Raw genomic sequence first — 17720 nt, forward strand, 5'->3', positions numbered from 1 at the left:
AAAAATTAACGTATTTAATAAAAATAGAACATTTTTTTCAAAAAGAAGGTGTAAATTCAACAGTTTTGAGGTCATACAATCAGTTAAACCTTCTAAATTCTACAATCTTTGGAATCAATTCATATCCTCCTTCCCCTTCGCCATTCGGAATTGTTAAATTTTCGTCTGCCAGATATTTCCAGATTTTTAATCGATACTTTGCCAGATTTTTCAAATTTTGACCTGGTAACCTTGCGGAAATGCGGAAATTTGTATGACCCAATTTCAACCCCGACCCAATGTCACTAAGGACCTTTATATGCTCTCTAAACCAAAGTACACACAAAAAAAAAGAAAGTGTTTCTAGACCATCCAAGCACTGACGAACTGACGTGCCACCCCATACATATTATTGAGAAAATTCTGACCGCAAATTCTCAAGCGAACACCAACTCCATCTACCTTCAGGTTCGCTGAACTAATTCTCTCTTCCACACGTGTTTTCGATATTGCGACTACGCTTCAATTTGTAATCTGCGTCGTTTCAAAAAAGTATGCGCTCAGAACGATTTTGGAGCGCGCTGTTCGTTTCGGCCGGGGGGATGGCAACCCTATTCCGACCAAAGCAAACTGACAACAGTCGACATTAGCACGGTTGTCAAATGAGGCTGAAAATTCATATCGAAAAAAGTGATTTTTCTGTTTACCTTTTTTTGCTTTTTTTCTTTTGGTCGACAAAACAGTGCGCCCGTACACTAAGAATCGGTATTACACATTTTCCAGTTTGCTTTTACACATTTGCATGGGACTTTTGAGTTCAACCAGGATAACACACTACGTGTAACCATAGTAATATGTATAATACTGATTGTCAGTGATTGTTTTCTGAACTTCCAAGATGGCGTCCTCTTCGCTACCCCCTGGTTTCGGCGAAAGCGTGTGTCAGATTATGCTGACTTCAATAATACATTGCATGTAAACATTGGCGCGAAGCGAGAGAAGAGAGCTAGTGAAGAGAGAGAAGAGAGAAAAATCGGTTGACAGATTGTTCGCTAGAAGCAAAAACGCCAAACAAGAAGAAGACAACTGCGGTCAAAGTGGTTTGTTCGTGGCACGTCAGTTCGTCAGTGATCCAAGTTTATGTCTGATAAGGCAGATTTTAAACCTCTAAAGAGCTAATTCGTTACCCCGAATTAAACTGCATTCGAATTAGTGATTCCGAATTCGCTAATTGGAATGACTGACAGCTGTCAAAAGCACAAAACCACGTGTTTGAAAATCGTTGAACAGAGGGTTTGAAATGTAAATAGTTTGACAACCCAATTTTGCCGTTTGAGGCTTCGTTCGAAGTAGCGGACATTCGAAGCAGCGAACGAATCCGCTCTGTATTTTCAAAATATTCGGGGTAACTTTGTCTTACTTGAACACCTAATCAAGCTCCTCTTCACCAAGTCTGGGCTGCATTCTAAAAGTAGCTTGCAGCGCGTGCCACTAATCCCTAATTAAACACCGCCTATTTTTAGCAGATGTGTGTGCATCGGCAGATTAAAACTAAAACTAGTTGGCTCGATCTTAGTCCAACATGGTCCAAATATCTTCTTTCTTTAGTTTCTTACAAGATGAGTTGACCCATTATCCTAATCTGTACCACAATTTCTCCTCTTTTTCGCCTTCCAGATGATGCCATGGAGAGCCTCGGCTATCTCAAGTTCACCGACGAAAGCATGAAGTCCAACTTCTTGCAGAGCTTAAGCACCATGCGCCGGCACCGGCTGTTTTGCGATGTGATTCTTTTGGTAAGTTTGTTTCGTTTGTGTTTTGAAGGAAGACGACGACGACCTCGCGGAGTCTCGAAAGAGCAGTGGAAAATTCCCTGGCCCAAAACTTTCCATTGCTGTTTAGAGGTTGGTGTTGTGGGTTCATTGAGAGAGGGGGCTCGTTTGAGGTGTGTCTCTTTTTTATAGGTTTTTGGTGGTTTTGATTAACCCTTGGTTAGACATCAGTTGAGTTTCAGCTGAAATCGGTTTAAATATTATGAATTTTGATAGAACTGACAAATCTACTTGAATTTGACAGCTTTTGACCTTACAATCCTTGGAACATGGTAGGTCAACATTGAGGTGTACTTTATTTGACAGTTTACCGAGTCAGCGTTTACGTTACCTTAGTGTTGATTGACGTTGAACTGCCTTGAGTCGGTCTTGCAAAGACGACAATTTTTGTTCAAATCAATCTCAAATGCATCCGAGGGTTAACGAAAAGTGGTCGTCGACCGGTTGTGGCCTATAATCATATGCAGAGTAGAGGGCCCACTAGGAAGAGCATATTTTTTGTCTCGTCTGCAGTCGGTCGTCGCATCGTCGCTCGCCGAGCTGATGTATGGCCGGAGAGAAAGACCACTTAAGCACACGGTGTCGTTCACCCCTCGAGAGTCCGAGTTGCATGGGCCGGGGGATCAGATGAACGGGGGTAACCGAAAACTAGTTTTTTGGCGCGGCGACAAACAAGCATGTTGTGTGTCGCGCGTGTGCCGGTCACATGTTGGTATATCGTTTGAGACTCAGCTTGAACGAAGCGGACTTGTTGCTTTGAATGGTTGGGATGCGATGAAGAATGAGGAACACCTCGCGAGTGGGATGACCTGATTCGGTTCATAGTTGAGTTAATGAGCGAAATTTCTTGATTTTGATTGCAGGTCGGCAACACGGAAATCCACGCCCACCGCAATGTCCTGGCGTGCGTGTCCCCTCACCTGATGGAGCTGTTCAGTTCGGACGTGGTAAGTGTCGAGCTTCGGCTCCCCCCGCATTAACCATGTGCTTTCTGTTCTTTTGGGATTCCAGATGTCCTGGTGGCTTCCGAGCTTCGACCGGAAAACAGTGCGCTGTTTCCTTTTTTTTGTTGGAATGATCTAGAATCGTCTCGTTGCACTTTTCCCTCTTGTTACAGGACACCGTCAATGGCGCCACCGCCGACGGGAAGGCTCCCTGCTACCGACTGAACGGCCACATCACGCTAACCGGGCTCAGGTTTCTGGTCGAGTACGCCTACACCGGCTCGCTGGAAGTGCCCGGAGACATGGTGAGTTGATACGGACTGAGCACGGGGATCTGATTCCGCAAGAGACCCCCGGGAAGGGCCGTGTCTTTGTGTGTGTATGTGCATATGTTCCGAACAGGAACAGTTACCGATAACAATTTTCTAGATACGCGATGTGTATCTGGCTGCCTGGCAGCTCAAGATTGACACCGTGGTCAAGGAATGCGCCCGGCACATGGTGAGCGACCTCGAGCCGGAGACTTGCATCGAAACGCGCTCCCTGCCCGGTATCAACCGGAACAAGCACTTTGTCCAGGACGTCGACGCTTACATAGCGAAGAACTTTGCGGAGGCCTCGCAGCAGCCGGCCTTCCTCCAACTGCCGTGCGTCCTCATCGAGGTGCTGTACCAAACCAAGCAGGAAATGACGCTGGTGACCGAGGCTTCCCTTTGCCGCCTGGTTCTGGACTGGATCCGTCGTCAAATGATGGAACAGGGCAGCTCGGTAACAACACTCACTCCCTCCTCCATAACCCCAAACACTTCTTAGCCGTTCCCTCTTCACAGGTATCAAATCTCTTGGAGCGCTCCCATCTGCTGTATCTAGCCCTGGACAACTCGCTGCAGGATTGCTCAGACCTGCCTCCGGGCCAGGAAGCCGACAGCGATCTGGTGCAGGACTACAAACGGTTGGTGCTCAAATGTCCCGGCAACAAGAAGCACCGCAAGGGCCTAAAAACCCCGAACCGTCCCCGTGTAATCCTGTACAACCGAGACATCGGTGAGCGCGACGAAGACACCAGCCAGGACTGTGACTGGACCCTGATCGGCAGCACGAAGATTTCCGACCACACGTTCATCTCGCTGGTCACGCTGAACGGCAACCTGTCTCGGTTGTCGATCCAGCTGCGTCTGAACGTGCCGACGACCCCGTCGCCGATCACCACTCCGGACGTGCTCAGCGCCAGCGTCAGCCGGGACGAAGATCTGAGCGAGGCGCAACAGCCGGAGCTGTTCTGCGAGGTGGCCACCATGTCCGGACCCAAGTGCGGCCTCGGAGTGGCCGAGCTGGAGGGCAAGCTGCTTGTTTGCGGTGGCTACGATCGGGCCGAGTGCCTGAAATCGGTCGAGTCGTACTGTCCCGTATCCAACAGCTGGACCCAGCAGTGCAACATGGGCGAGGCCCGCGGCCGGGTGCAGATCGCCGTGATCAACGGGACGGTGTACGCCGTCGGCGGTTGTAATGGTAAGGACATTTGTATGCCACAAAAATTGTGTCTTTGCTGAGCCTCTTGATCTGTCGCGACCACGGTTTTCTGCATAATTCAATTTCCACTTCTATTTCAAATCCAAACTTTTTCTCGGAAATTTTGCTAAATCCGGAAAAACGTACCAAATTTCATGTAGTGAAGCTGATTGCTTTTTGGAGTAAATCCGAATTTCATTTGATAATTTCTTCAAAACTGTCGATTTAGAACATTTTGCAAATAAATTGCAGTTTTGAAACTTACCACTTAAAAATGTTTACAAACTGCTAAAAGTTTTACAAAACCAATCTCTAAACACGTGGTTTTCAAATCAAATTGATCAAAACAAATTTCGTGACAAACCGTCGATGACAGCCGAGAAGTACACTCTGAAGCAAACTCAGTCAGATCAGTGCAAAGTTTAGGCACATTACCCAAACTAGAGTAAACAATGGTTGCTTATTTTTGTGCGCATTTGCATTTGCTAACACGGCTTACCGTTTGCAGGAACCACCGAGCTGGACTCTGTCGAGTGTCTCTCGAAGATGGACAAAAAGTGGCGCAAGATGTGCCGGTTGCCGCTGGCCCGCAGTAACGCGGGTGTGTGCGCGCTGAACGACAAGATCTACTGCATTGGCGGGTGGAACGGGCAGAGCGGAATCCGGCAGTGCGACGTGCTCAAGCCGGAGGACAACAAGTGGATTTCGATTGCGCCGTTGAACACGGGGCGGTATCAGGCCGGGGTAGCACCGTACCAGGGCAAGCTGTGGGTTGCCGGCGGGAGTGACGCGTGGAACTGTTTGGGCTCGGTGGAGGTGTACGATCCGGAGACGGAGCAGTGGACGTTTATGCCGTCGCTGTTGACGCCGAGGTAAGGAGAAGGTGAATCGTTGAGTTGGACGGGTCTGAAATTTGGATTTCTTTCGTAGACGCGGTTGCGGTTTGGCCGAGTTCAATGGTAAGTTGTACGCCGTGGGCGGAAGTGACGGAACGCACTCGTTGAGTACGACCGAATGCTACGATGAGGCTTCCAAGTGTTGGGTTGCGGGACCGAATCTGACGACGCCGCGGTCCATCGTGTCGGTGGCCGCCGTACAGAACCGGCTGTACGCGATCGGAGGCTTCTCGGGCAAGACGTTCCTGAACACGATCGAGTATCTGGACGCCTCGTCCAACGAGTGGACTACGTTTGTGCCGCAAACGAACGAGAACATTGACAGTCTGCTGCAGAATGCCATCTTCAGCGGGCGAGCCGGATCTTCGTCAACGTCTTCGTCGCCGGACAACTTGAGCGGCCAGAACGGGGACAGCGAGCACACCTTCAAGCCGATCAAGACCGTTGAGGTGAACGCGTACAACCTGGAGCGCGGCAAGGCCTCGTCGACGGACAAAGAAGTGTCGCAGATCATGGCGCCCGAAGCGTCTGCCAAAAAGCTTGCCATCGAGGACGTTGAAGAATCGAATAGTGGAGAACTTAATGGTACAAACAACACACACGATAGCAGTATTAAATTACAGAAAATTCTGGCAAACACGTGCGCGGAGATCGCCGCCAACGGACACAACGGCAGTTAACTACCGGCCGCCGTCCCGGAACAGCCGTCTTCGTTGCTCTCAGTGTCCGGTACTGAGTCCGAGCTGGACTAGCTGCAGACTCGTGTGTTTAAAAGATTTCGCGGTTTTTCGGTGGTTTTCTGGATTATATATATTATACACAACATTGAACTCAATATATTTGATAAGTGATCTTTTTTACTACTATTAAGATTAAAAGCAAAAGAAAACACGTAGTTTACTATCAGCAGTAATTGTAAAACACACAAGATCAGAAAAGTTTATACTATTGTGGTGAATGTATTTTAGCGAAATAAAACAGAAAAGTTATTAAATCAGGAATCACACGGAGCCACAACCACTGTTGAAAATAGTTGAAACTCAAGAGAGAAAAACAAGGATAACACACTGCTACCGAGACTATAAAAAGAAAGCTGATCAGGTTGTTACTCGATCAGTTTGTAGCGATCACCACTCTCCCTCCGTTTTCGAGGCAACATGTCATCACCGCTCGTACGCTTCCGAGGCATAGCAAGCAGTCAATGCAATAAGAAAGTCCAATTCCGTTGATGTTTCCAACCGAAAAAACGCCTCCAGCTGGCTTGAAATTTGATTTGAACACCTCTTTTACAGTGTAGCCCACTAAAAAAAGTATGGTTGGGAGGTATTTCAGCTCGAAATGAGTATTGTCTCGTCACAGTGTATCCAGGCGCTGTCATGAATCAATGACGGTTTTTACACGCTAACAAAAATATCTCATTTCTTGGTTAGTTTTCGACTAACCGTACTTACTCAAATATTAGTTTTTTTATGATTTTTTTTCACTCATTTTTGAGTAATTTTATAAAATTTTAACAAATAAAGTGAATAATCTTGTTCCAGAAAGTGGACCCAAAATTGAATAAAATGAAAACTTCCAAAACTTATATCAAACAAGCAGGTTATATTCTGACGAAGTATGAGTGAAAATAACTCAAAATTAATTTATTTCGAGTGAGTGTGTAGGGAGCATCTTTAACGAGTCTTGATACACTGTGACAAGATAATACTCATTTTAAGCTAAAATCCTACCTCGCCATACTTTTTTCAGTGGGCTGCACCGCAAAATCGGGGCTCAATTCCAATTTCACGGCCGCCGGAATAGATTTTTTCCTTTTCGCCAACATCCAATTGTGGTTCATTCGTTTTGAACCTAGCGCGTAAGTACATTTTACACTCACACATCTACACTACCTTACATTCGTTAGCGAAACAAAAAAGAAAGCAAAAATTAAAACCACTTATCCTAGCGTGTAAGTCGGCGCAGGTGGATGAAATACGCAAAGAAAAAAAAGAAAGACAAAACAATTGTGCGAAACGCATCCACGTAATGTTTAGGGAAAATTCTTAGTGCTAAGTGAGAGAAACATAAACAAAACAACATTTCTACACATAAACCAATACAAGTAGTAGGTGGTAAGCAACTAATCTACAACATACAAACACTTCTCGATGGTTTACTTGCTCTATACTGCCGTTCTACGCATAATTGTCCCATGTCAGTTTTGGACGATTTTGACTTTATGACATTTTTGAGTTTAGTCTGATGTGTACTTTAAGAAAAACACATAAAATCTGGTACTTTGTTCGGAAACTCATTAAAAACAACACCAAGTCTGTTTGTCCCATCGTTGAACTTCTACGCATAATTGTCCCACCAAGTATTTTCTTACACGGAATCATTAGTTTTACTAAGCATTATGTCTTATTTACCTGTTGTATAGCAAGAGAATCACAAATAAGGATGACAAACTGCTAACTGGGGCGATTAGGGACACATAGGGCGAATATTAACCTACGGGACAATTATGCGTAGAAACACAGAAATCGGTCGAAAAATTTCAATCGCGTTTTTCTCAGTTGCACTTTTTTGAACATGGGACAATTATGCGTAGAACGGCAGTATACCCCGCCCTAAAACAAACATTTAGAACAATGGATATTTTAGACTGGTTTATATTGTGCAAACATTTACACGGGAAATAAAAAGAAGCCACTCAGAACCGCTGTCTACACCCTAGCGTCTCTGTTTTAGTGACTTGTGTGCGGTGTTTTGCAGAACGAAAACATAAAAGAGTACGAAACATGCATTTTCTAAAGAGAAGATATATTACTAGACAAATAACTCACCAGGAACTAAAAGCAAACGTAACGAGTAAAAGCCATACAATTTTCTTCATAAGAAAAATAAAGAAACAAAAGTATCAAAAACTGAACAGAAACGGCGTGGTTTAAAACAAAAACGGTCACCGAAGCGCACGTGTTAGAACGACAGCCAGCGCGTTTAATTCCTATTTAAAGTGCTATAATTACACCAACTGTTAGTTGTTTCCCCTTCCCAGAACATGATTTTAATTCTAAACCTTAAAGGTCCCCCCCTTAATGATAGCGATACAACATTGTGATTCTTGTTTTGACTCGATTTGTACTCCCTCCAAAATCCATAAAAGAACAACCAAGGGGCCCAGCGAGTAGCATTAAATTTTTCTTTTTCAAAAAAAAAAAAAAGAAAACTTTAGCCATTTTTACGTTCGTATCGCTGCGCTGCCCGAAACAGGGGAACCATCGCGAACCCATAAGTTAGTATAAAAGAAAATGTGTTAACATTTAAGCGTAACATTCTGAGGTCTTGACAGACAGAACAAAAAATATTGTCCGGAAAAGCGAGGAGAGAAGGACACCCGCCCCAGAAAAGGGTGTCTGCCGAGAAAAGAGGAGCAGAAATTGTTGAAAGTTGGAAATAAAGTTTAAGAAGGCTAAAAGTGGGTGTTTCGACTCGGGGTGGAACTGAAAGAAAGTTAAAAGTAAAGATATAATTTCAATAAAGTAGTTTCTGAGTTATTTTCACTCAGATTTAGTCAAAACCGAATCTTCTTAGAAATAAGTTTTGGGGTGTTTTGCTTGCACTCATTTATGGGTGAATTTTCTAGAATTCTAAGACCAGAAATGAGTGGAAAGAAAACTCTTCATAACTTCCTGAGAAGGTTTGTTTTCACGAAATTTGAGTAAAAGTGGCAGTGCGTGGCCGAATGGTTACGCTGTCCGCTTTGTAAGCGGATGATTCTGGGTTCGATTCCCATCTGCTCCAACCTTCCATCGGATGAGGAAGTAAAATGTCGGTCCCGGCCTTGGTTGTTAGGCCGTTAAGTCATTCCAGGTGTAGGAGTCGTCTCCATGCCATAAGTACAAACAACACACCAAACCAAGCCTACTCCGGTGGAATCGCTGGCGGTGGTTGGACTCGCAATCCAAAGGTCGTCAGTTCGAACACTGGGGTGGAAGGTTCCTTGGAATAAAAAGAGGTTTGGGTGCTCTCCCCATTCAAGCCTTCGGACTCCTAGGTTCGAGCAGAAACTTGCAATAGAGACCACAAAAGACCCGGGGGTCGTTAATGTGGATGGTTTGATTTTTGAGTAAAAATAACTCAAAAACTAGTTATTTGAATGAGCGTGAGCCAAAAAATAATAAAAAAATTATTTCTTCTAAAAATCTACAAAAGTTTCATTCAACTAAATCATTTGGAAGTAACGAGGACTTAGGTCAATACATGATTTATTTTTTTTACCAAATCTCTCTAAGAGTAATTTTTTGATTGATATCGTCAAAAAGAAGTTTGTCAAGGCGATAAAAAATATGATCTCAATTTTGGGTTGAAATAGTTTTTGCTTGATGACCGCTTTGTACACGCACATTCAAAATTGCTCAGATTTCTTGCTTACTTTTCAAAAGGTCCTATGTGCATCAGAAACATAGAACGAATGCTGTGTGAAATTTAGAACCCACACGCTAATCCAAAATAACATGTTTTAGGATTTGTTTAAATTCACGGTATTTTTTTAAACTAATTTTCCAGCTAATTAAATTTCTAGTTCAGCCTTGGTTCAGCCTAAAGTTCAGCTAAAAGTCCAAATCACCCACATTAAATAAATAAAATTGAGCGTGTCAGAAAAAATCAACATGTGCGTGAAGTTAGCTCACATTGCTTCTACATAAAAAAGTGTAGCCATTTTTTTACATCGTACACTCAAAATCAGAAGTACCCTTCAAAAAGGGTTTTATCTACCCTTTATCTGTCATCCCAAAGAAAAAAAACCCTTTTTGAGGGTTACTTCCACCCTTTTTTTCAAGTTCACCCGTCGTCACCCTTTTGCAAAGGGTTACTACCGGTAAACTTGAAAAAAGGGTGAAAGTAACCCTCAAAAAGGGTTTTTTTTCTTTGGGATGACAGATAAAGGGTAGATAAAACCCTTTTTGAAGGGTACTTCTGATTTTGAGTGTAGGCTTTTCTGTATGCCACAAAATCTGGGTTGCCAGCAAAGCATTTTAAAGGGGTTTTGAAACAAATCCGTATTAACTTTTCAATAGAGCGAATCCTTGATTGTAAACAAACAATCTATCCCGAGGTCTTCCCTTTTTCTCAAGTGACAGTTCACGTTAAAGCGGTATACGCACTTCGGAAGGAACCGGTCAAGAAAAAAAATCAAATGGATAGTAGCGGCAGCGCAAGCAAGTCAGAGAGGGTGAAGAAAAGCCCCAAGAAATCGCTCCCTCTCCTTTGTTCTGCTGTTCGTAAAGCTGTTTCTTGACCCCTTTCCTTCCGATCTGCATACTAGCCTTAAGTATGAGTAATGGGCTTTCTACAATCACTTAGCTTAGAATAGTTCAAGCAAAACAATGTAAATGGGCCAAAGCCGAGGTGGAAACAAAGAGTCTGTTCTGCTCGTTCCAAACGTGAACATCCACTGACGTAAGCAGGACAGACTGTTTGTTTGAACATTGTTTTGTTTGAGTTAAGTTAAGTAAAATATATAAGTTACTTAGAATAGTACGCAACTTAAGGCCGTCATCCACAATCAACTTAGAAAACTTGCTGGGCTGATATATTTTGCTATGCAGTTGTTTGTTTACCTTTGATAATGAAATGTCAACTTACCGTAGATTTTGAAATTTTCCAATCCATAGGTACGTCAAGTTTCATGTTTGATTACTTTGCCATTGTAGAAGATCAAATTCATTTCTATTGATACAAATTGCTAAGCTAAGTGCAATCTAAGTACACTCAAACCCCGATGGTTTGACACCAACTGTTGTCAAACGAACGGGGTCACTTTTTAGTTTGACACCCCTTTTACACGGAGTTCACACACACTACCAAACGTTTGTTTTGATAGTGTGCGTGAACGCCGTGTAAAAAGTGACAGTTCGTCACTTTTTAGTTTGACTTTGACCAACCAACGGGGTACAAACTAAAAAACTGTCAAACGAAAAAGTGACCAACCACCGGGGGTTGAGTGTAAAGTGATTGTAGATAGTCCATAAGACTGCTAGTTTACAATGAAGGAATCGCCCTTTTGAAAAGTTAATACGGAAATTTAAACGAGCAATTTGAATTCCCGCGGGGTTGTGGATTTGTGGAATCCGAAGTTCGAACTAGCGAGTTGTGTCCGTACTCAAGCAACTCCTCGAAAACTTCTATACCAACCTTGCAGACATTTCCTGATCCTAAATACAGCCTTGAGCCGTAACCATCTGTTCTGGCATCCCTGTAACAACAACAAAAACACCGAATCTGTCAAATTTGACAATTCTCGCATCGCGCAAGAAAAGAGCATCAAATCAGTTTGTGCTGCTCGGTGGTTCGGTTGTGTTTTTTTTCGTTTGCTGGTGGAAAGGGGAAAAATCGCGAGTTTTGTGTGTGGACTTTGGGAGGCGACTAGTTTTCCCACATTTTCCTCTTATTTCGCATCGTTTGGCACCTCGGAGGTGCGAACATTGTTCTGTAAAGTGCACACTCATTGGTTTAAAACCTGGAAAAGTAGTTCACAGGTGGCATGATTTGGTGATTTTTTCGGGAAGAGAACAATCTTGGCGTTGTTGCGTTTCTTGAATGCCTGTTTTTTCCTCCTTTGATTCTCTTGCTTCACTTGCAAGACCGTTTTCGTTGGCGCTGCTGCCCCTCCCGTCTGGTCGTTTGTGCTGCTGCGGTGAAGAAAATTCAGTCTACGCGAAACAAGTTCGCGACTTTTACGCCACTGTGTGTGTATGACTTTCCGCGTTTGTCGAAACGCTGCTGCTGGATCACGTTTTTGGTACGGAGGCTGCGGCTAGGTGAGTGATTTTATTTATTTTGCTAATAGGTTTTGCAGATCTCAATTTGCTCACCTGTAACATAAAAACAATCGTGATACAGTTGTCCACATTCGCTTTATGGATTGAAAATTAGACTGATAAAAAATAATAAAACTTAAGATCATTAAAGTTTGTATGAATAAATAGCGTTATAAATTAACAACACACCAAGCTGCCAAACTCACAATCACAGATTGCTACAAATAAGCCGTACATATGTTGAGGGAACCAGTAATTGGGGTAAATTGGGAAACAAGTTCAAGTCCAGAAACGATCTTTCAGAACATTGAGAAATCAGGACTTAATCCACCAGAAGGTAGCTTCTTCCTTGCTCACTAACACCATTTGCAAAAAAAAAAAATATTTTTTTTTGTTTTCATAATGAATTCGTGATGAATTATAATTGCGAAGTTTTCATAATTTATTTAAAAAAAAATAAAGGTTTCAAATTTTTAAATGGAAAATAATCTAAAAAATTGCAAAAACTCAAATTAAAAAAAATTAGGATTAAAAACATCAAATCTGAAAACTTAAAAATTTTAGAATTTTAGAGTTCTAAAATTTAAAATTTTTAGAATTTTAGAATTTTAGAATTTTAGAATTTTAGAATTTTAGAATTTTAGAAGTTTAGAATTTTAGAATTTTAGAATTTTAGAATTTTAGAATTTTAGAATTTTAGAATTTTAGAATTTTAGAATTTTAGAATTTTAGAATTTTAGAATTTTAGAATTTTAGAATTTTAGAATTTTAGAATTTTAGAATTTTAGAATTTTAGAATTTTAGAATTTTAGAATTTTAGAATTTTAGAATTTTTGAATTTTTGAATTTTTGAATTTTTGAATTTTTGAATTTTTGAATTTTTGAATTTTTGAATTTTTGAATTTTTGAATTTTTGAATTTTTGAATTTTTGAATTTTTGAATTTTAGAATTTTTGAATTTTAGAATTTTTGAATTTTAGAATTTTAGAATTTTAGAATTTTAGAATTTTAGAATTTTAGAATTTTAGAATTTTAGAATTTTAGAATTTTAGAATTTTAGAATTTTAGAATTTTAGAATCTTAGAATTTTAGAATTTTAAAATTTTAGAATTTTAGAATTTTAGAATTTTAGAATTTTAGAATTTTAAAATTTTAGAATTTTGGAATTTTAGAATTTTAGAATTTTAGAATTTTAGAATTTTAGAATTTTAGAATTTCAGAATTTTAGAATTTTAGAATTTTAGAATTGTAGAATTTTAGAATTTTAGAATTTTAGAATTTTAGAATTTCAGAATTTTAGAATTTGAAAATTTTAGAATTTTAGAATTTTAGAATTTTAGAATTTTAGAATTTTAGGATTTTATAATATTAGAATATAAGAATTTTAGAATTTTAAAATTTTAAAATTTTAAAATTTTAGAAATTCAGAATTTAAAATTATACAGATTTGAAAAATTTAGAATTTTAGAACTTCAGGCTTTTTGAAGAATTCAATTTAGGAATTTGAGATGTTTGAATTTTTAAATGTTCACATTTTGAAATGGTCAGAAAACTTCCAGAATTCTTTCCCTTTTCAAATCTGGATACTTTGAAAGTCGTTTAAGTTTTAAGCATCTCTGCAAGGGATACCAAGGGAATCCACCTATCGCTTGGATGAAAAGTAAACACGGCTTCTGCGAGCTTCCCAACTATTTTGGATCTTATCATAAACAATTTTATTAAAACGTTTTCTCCAGTATTTCGTCGCACTGACCTGGTCCAAAGTGACGACTTGCTTGTTTGCTCTTGACCTTAGCTTTCCTGAATTGAATTAAGCCTATCAGCAGCGTCAACAAGCTCTATTGCATTTGGTATGCAAACTCCAAACATCATCACGCCCCTCTTCTCAGTAATCGTATTTATCCACCCAACTATTTTATTGTAGCTCAATGTACTGTTGTAAATGTTTGCGTTCATTCTCTCTGCTGCTGCTGCTCTCTCTCTCTATCTCGTTACATTCACTGATATGTTGCTCACTTTATTTCTTCACAGTCTCCTTCTCTCTGTATTTGTTGCAGGAACGGCCGAGCAGCTCGCAACATACTTCATGCCAGCAGTGTTGAGCTGAGCTGGCGCTCGTCGTTGATCATCGCAGCAGCACCAAGTTATTGCCTCAGTCAGTGGGCTTTCGATTTCGTTACCCGCCTAGTGTGTAAAGTGTATAAGGTGCGCACAATTACCCAAGAAGAAATAATTTCGTTCTGTAATTACGCCGAGAAGAGGTGGGGAAGACGAAACATACCTGATACTGTACGTGTACGAAGAGCTGGGGATTAAGTCAAGGAAAGAAGAGGAGATAAGGCTTCCCCAAGTGTTGTGAATTTTGTGGTTCCTACGCGTTGGCGAAATAAAGAAGCAGCGAAAAAAAAATAATCGCCTAAACACATATCTCAAGAGTGTCTGTGGGTGTGGGTTTTGTGTGAAACCGGGAAGAGAATCTAATTTCGAGTGGTGGCACATGCAAAGCAGCAGCAGCAACAGCAGTAGATTTCAAAGTTCAGTGACCAGCCGCAGAACCAGGAAGCGAGGAGAGTTTTTGGCAGCTGCAGAGTCTAGTAGTTCTCTCGCAATTCAGTTCAGCTGCACGCAGACAAAACAGGTGCCCCTTGCTTACGTACTTGAACCGCCGCACTTGCACGCGCTGCGAACGTCCCAAAGTTTGCAGAAACGAAACAGGGCAGGTGAGTTCTGGTGGCCACAACTTCACTCGATCATTTTCATAAATTTGCTCCGGTTGGTGATGAGCTCATTTTTGTTTTTATGGAAGTAAGGTCTTCTTCTTGGTTTGGCTTGACTGATCACGTTTTGGTGCAGAACTGAAAATTCGTGGTTGTGCACTTCTCTATCAAATCTCGATTTATCATGTCGTGAGTCAAAATTTTTCAAAGGGTTATAAATTTTAGCTCTTCAAGAAGCATTGTAGAGAATAACTTGTTTTGCCTTATTCACTGAGCTACAAAATGATTTTGTCAAAAGCACTCAGAAAAAGAACTGATCAAATAAACCTTACCTAAACTGCTTCTTTTTTGCACATGTTTAAGAAAAATATAAACTAACTTCTGACAAAATTTCATCCACATTGATGAAGTACGAGCTTTTTTACAGACATCGACATGGTTTTTTTATGTGAATTTTTTTGACGTAAAATGCAGATAAAAACAACTAGCAAAAATATTGTTCAATCTTTTATTAAAGTTTTGTTCACTGGTCCTCTGAGAACCGATTCAATCAAATAAATCATGAAAAAATGGGCAATTGTTATTTTGATGGTCAAAAATTTGAAAATTGAGTCGAAAGTGTTAAGCAGGCCTGTCCTAGACTATGTTTAAATATGATTTTTGCAATTTAAATGCTTATGATAAAACGTTAAAGCAAACATTGTGCAAAACAAGCAACACATTCATACAAAAAATATGGGAATCTGTTTGACTTAATATTATTTATGGTAATTATACCATAAGAGAATAAAATGTAAACATGATAAATGCACAAAACCACTGAAAACATATTAAACAAGAGAGACAAGTTTTTCGTTGTACAAATGTTCAAAAAAATCAAACCATCCACATTAACGACCCCCGGGTCTTTTGTGGTCTCTATTGCAAGTTTCTGCTCGAACCTAGGAGTCCGAAGGCTTGAATGGGGAGAGCACCCAAACCTCTTTCTACTCCAAGGAACCTTCCACCCCAGTGTTCGAACTGACGACCTTTGGATTGCGAGTCCAACCACCGCCAGCGATTCCACCGGAGTAGGCTTGGTTTGGTGTGTTGTTTGTACTTATGGCATGGAGACGACTTCTACACCTGGAATGACTTAACGGCCTAACAACAACCAAGGCCGGGACCGACATTTTACTTCGTCATCTGATGGAAGGTTGCAGCAGATGGGAATCGAACCCAGAATCATCCGCATACAAAGCGGACAGCGTAACCATTCGGCCACGCACTGCCACTGGACAAATGTTACCTATGGTAAAAAAAGTGAACAAAAAGCTTGAGCCGTTAGCTACACACATAGAATTTTACCGATTTTTCCACTGCTGAACAGTTCGGTAAAACGAAAACTAACGAATTTGGTAATTATTGTTCATTTTGTAATTTGTAATTCGTTGATTTATTGGGTACGATAACTTGTTAGTTAACACGTTTGATCAGGTCAAGGAAGACACTTTAGGAAATTACACAGGATCCAAAAAAAAAAAAACTTCATTTAAATAGCGATTTTTGTTTATCTTGACAGACGGTTTACCGATCTAAACTGTACCGAATTTTCAACTACCAAATTCGGTAAAGAAATCTAAGTGTGTTACCGAAAATCGGTAGTAACATGAACAATAATGCACTTCATTACCGAATTTCGGTAAAATATTACCAAATTCGATAGTTTTCAGTTTACATTTGGGTACATTTCAAGTCACAATTAAAGATATATGAAAAGTAAGCATTGTAAATAGAGGGTGACGAGCGGGAATTCCCGGAAATCAATCATTTTTGGACCTTTCGATTCCCGGGAAATTTGGTCGAATTTTATTCTTATAAATATGAAAGCCAAATTATATAAAATAATCAGAAAAAACATTTGAAAAAATCGAAACGTTCAGAACAAATAATAATAAAAATAATAATATTCAATGTTTGGCCCTTTTAAAATGTTAGTCTTGATTTAAAAAAAATCAGAATATTTTTTTCGAAAAGATCGGAAAATTTCACAAGTGTTTCATGTTTTAACATTGAAAATCGAACCATTAGTTGCTGAGATAACGACATTAGAAAATTGTGGGTTGTTTTGATGAGACTTAGAAAACATCAATTTTTGTGTTTCTTTTTCTTAAAGCGGTTGTATCTCAGCAACCCGAGGTCCAACATCTCTGAGACAATTTTATAGCAAATTTTCAAAAAAAAATAATAAAATTGGAAATGGTCACTCATGGCCACTATTTTTAAAATTTGAAAAACTGAAATTTTTTCGCTAAAATCAAACATTCGGTGGCAATATCTTGAAAACAGAGCCCTTTATCAAAAAATCTGTAAAGTACTTTTCGATTGGATGTTCAATTTTACATAAAAAAATTACGTCAAATTTGTTTTTGTATGATATTTCGATTTTTTTTTCCAAAAATCACTATTTTTTCAAAAGTTCATAACTCGGCGGCAGATTTTGGACCATGTTTCTCTATGGCTCAAAAGTTGCGGGTTTTTGTCCCCTAAAACATATCCAGAGTTTTTTTTGAAAAGGTCCTATAACCTATTGTCTTTCATATGTTTATAGGACCTAATCAAAAAAAAAGTCCAGATATCAAAAAATCTCGAAAATCAAAAAATACGTATTTTGGAAAATTGAGTTTTTGTGGAAAAAAAATTGATTAAAAAATGTGCAAATTTTTTTTCCGTGTACCTATTTGTTTCTCAATAGTCCTTAACAATACCTACAGCTTTGCCGAAGACACCAAATGGATTAGAAAATTCACTCAAAAGTTTCAGCTGTTTGAATATTTACGTACCATTTTTGTATGGACAGCTGCCAAAATTGTATGTAGACTTGTATGGGTCAACCAATGACACAAAAAAGGCTTATTAGGTTATAGGGAAGGCCCCTACAAAGTTTGAGCCAAATCAAAAAATACAAAAAATAAAAATGGTCGAAATCGGCCGATTTCGTAGAGAGTTGCTCATTAGCTAATTTTAATTTTTTTTAAATCTAATAACAAGTTCATGC

General features: G+C 39.9%; 2 protein-coding genes across 8 annotated transcripts in view; both read left to right on the plus strand.

Annotated features, from left to right (window-relative positions):
- LOC120417888 (influenza virus NS1A-binding protein homolog A-like) overlaps positions 1-8412 on the plus strand; it is a 63770-nt gene extending 55358 nt beyond the window's left edge. For all 3 annotated transcript variants that reach the window (XM_039580111.2, XM_039580112.2, XM_039580110.2), the window contains 7 exons: positions 1657-1775; positions 2675-2758; positions 2929-3060; positions 3185-3523; positions 3586-4264; positions 4773-5136; positions 5195-8412. In XM_039580111.2, coding sequence (XP_039436045.1) covers positions 1657-1775; positions 2675-2758; positions 2929-3060; positions 3185-3523; positions 3586-4264; positions 4773-5136; positions 5195-5840 — 2363 coding nt within the window. In that variant the 3' untranslated portion in view covers positions 5841-8412. The remainder of the gene's footprint in view (positions 1-1656; positions 1776-2674; positions 2759-2928; positions 3061-3184; positions 3524-3585; positions 4265-4772; positions 5137-5194) is intronic.
- Positions 8413-11465: 3053 nt separating this feature from the next.
- The window catches only part of LOC120417898 (USP6 N-terminal-like protein), a 40690-nt gene continuing 34435 nt past the window's right edge, over positions 11466-17720 (plus strand). For 4 of the 5 annotated variants that reach the window (XM_052710838.1, XM_039580121.2, XM_039580122.2 and 1 more), the window contains exons 1-2: positions 11466-11966; positions 14024-14686. The gene's annotated coding sequence lies outside the window, so the exon portion shown is untranslated. Of the gene's footprint in view, positions 11967-13997; positions 14687-17720 lie in introns of all 5 variants that reach the window. The other variant, XM_052710837.1, reaches the window with a different exon arrangement.

This window comes from Culex pipiens, chromosome 3 (genome assembly GCF_016801865.2).
Source record: "Culex pipiens pallens isolate TS chromosome 3, TS_CPP_V2, whole genome shotgun sequence".
Classification (NCBI taxonomy): Eukaryota; Metazoa; Arthropoda; class Insecta; order Diptera; family Culicidae; genus Culex; species Culex pipiens.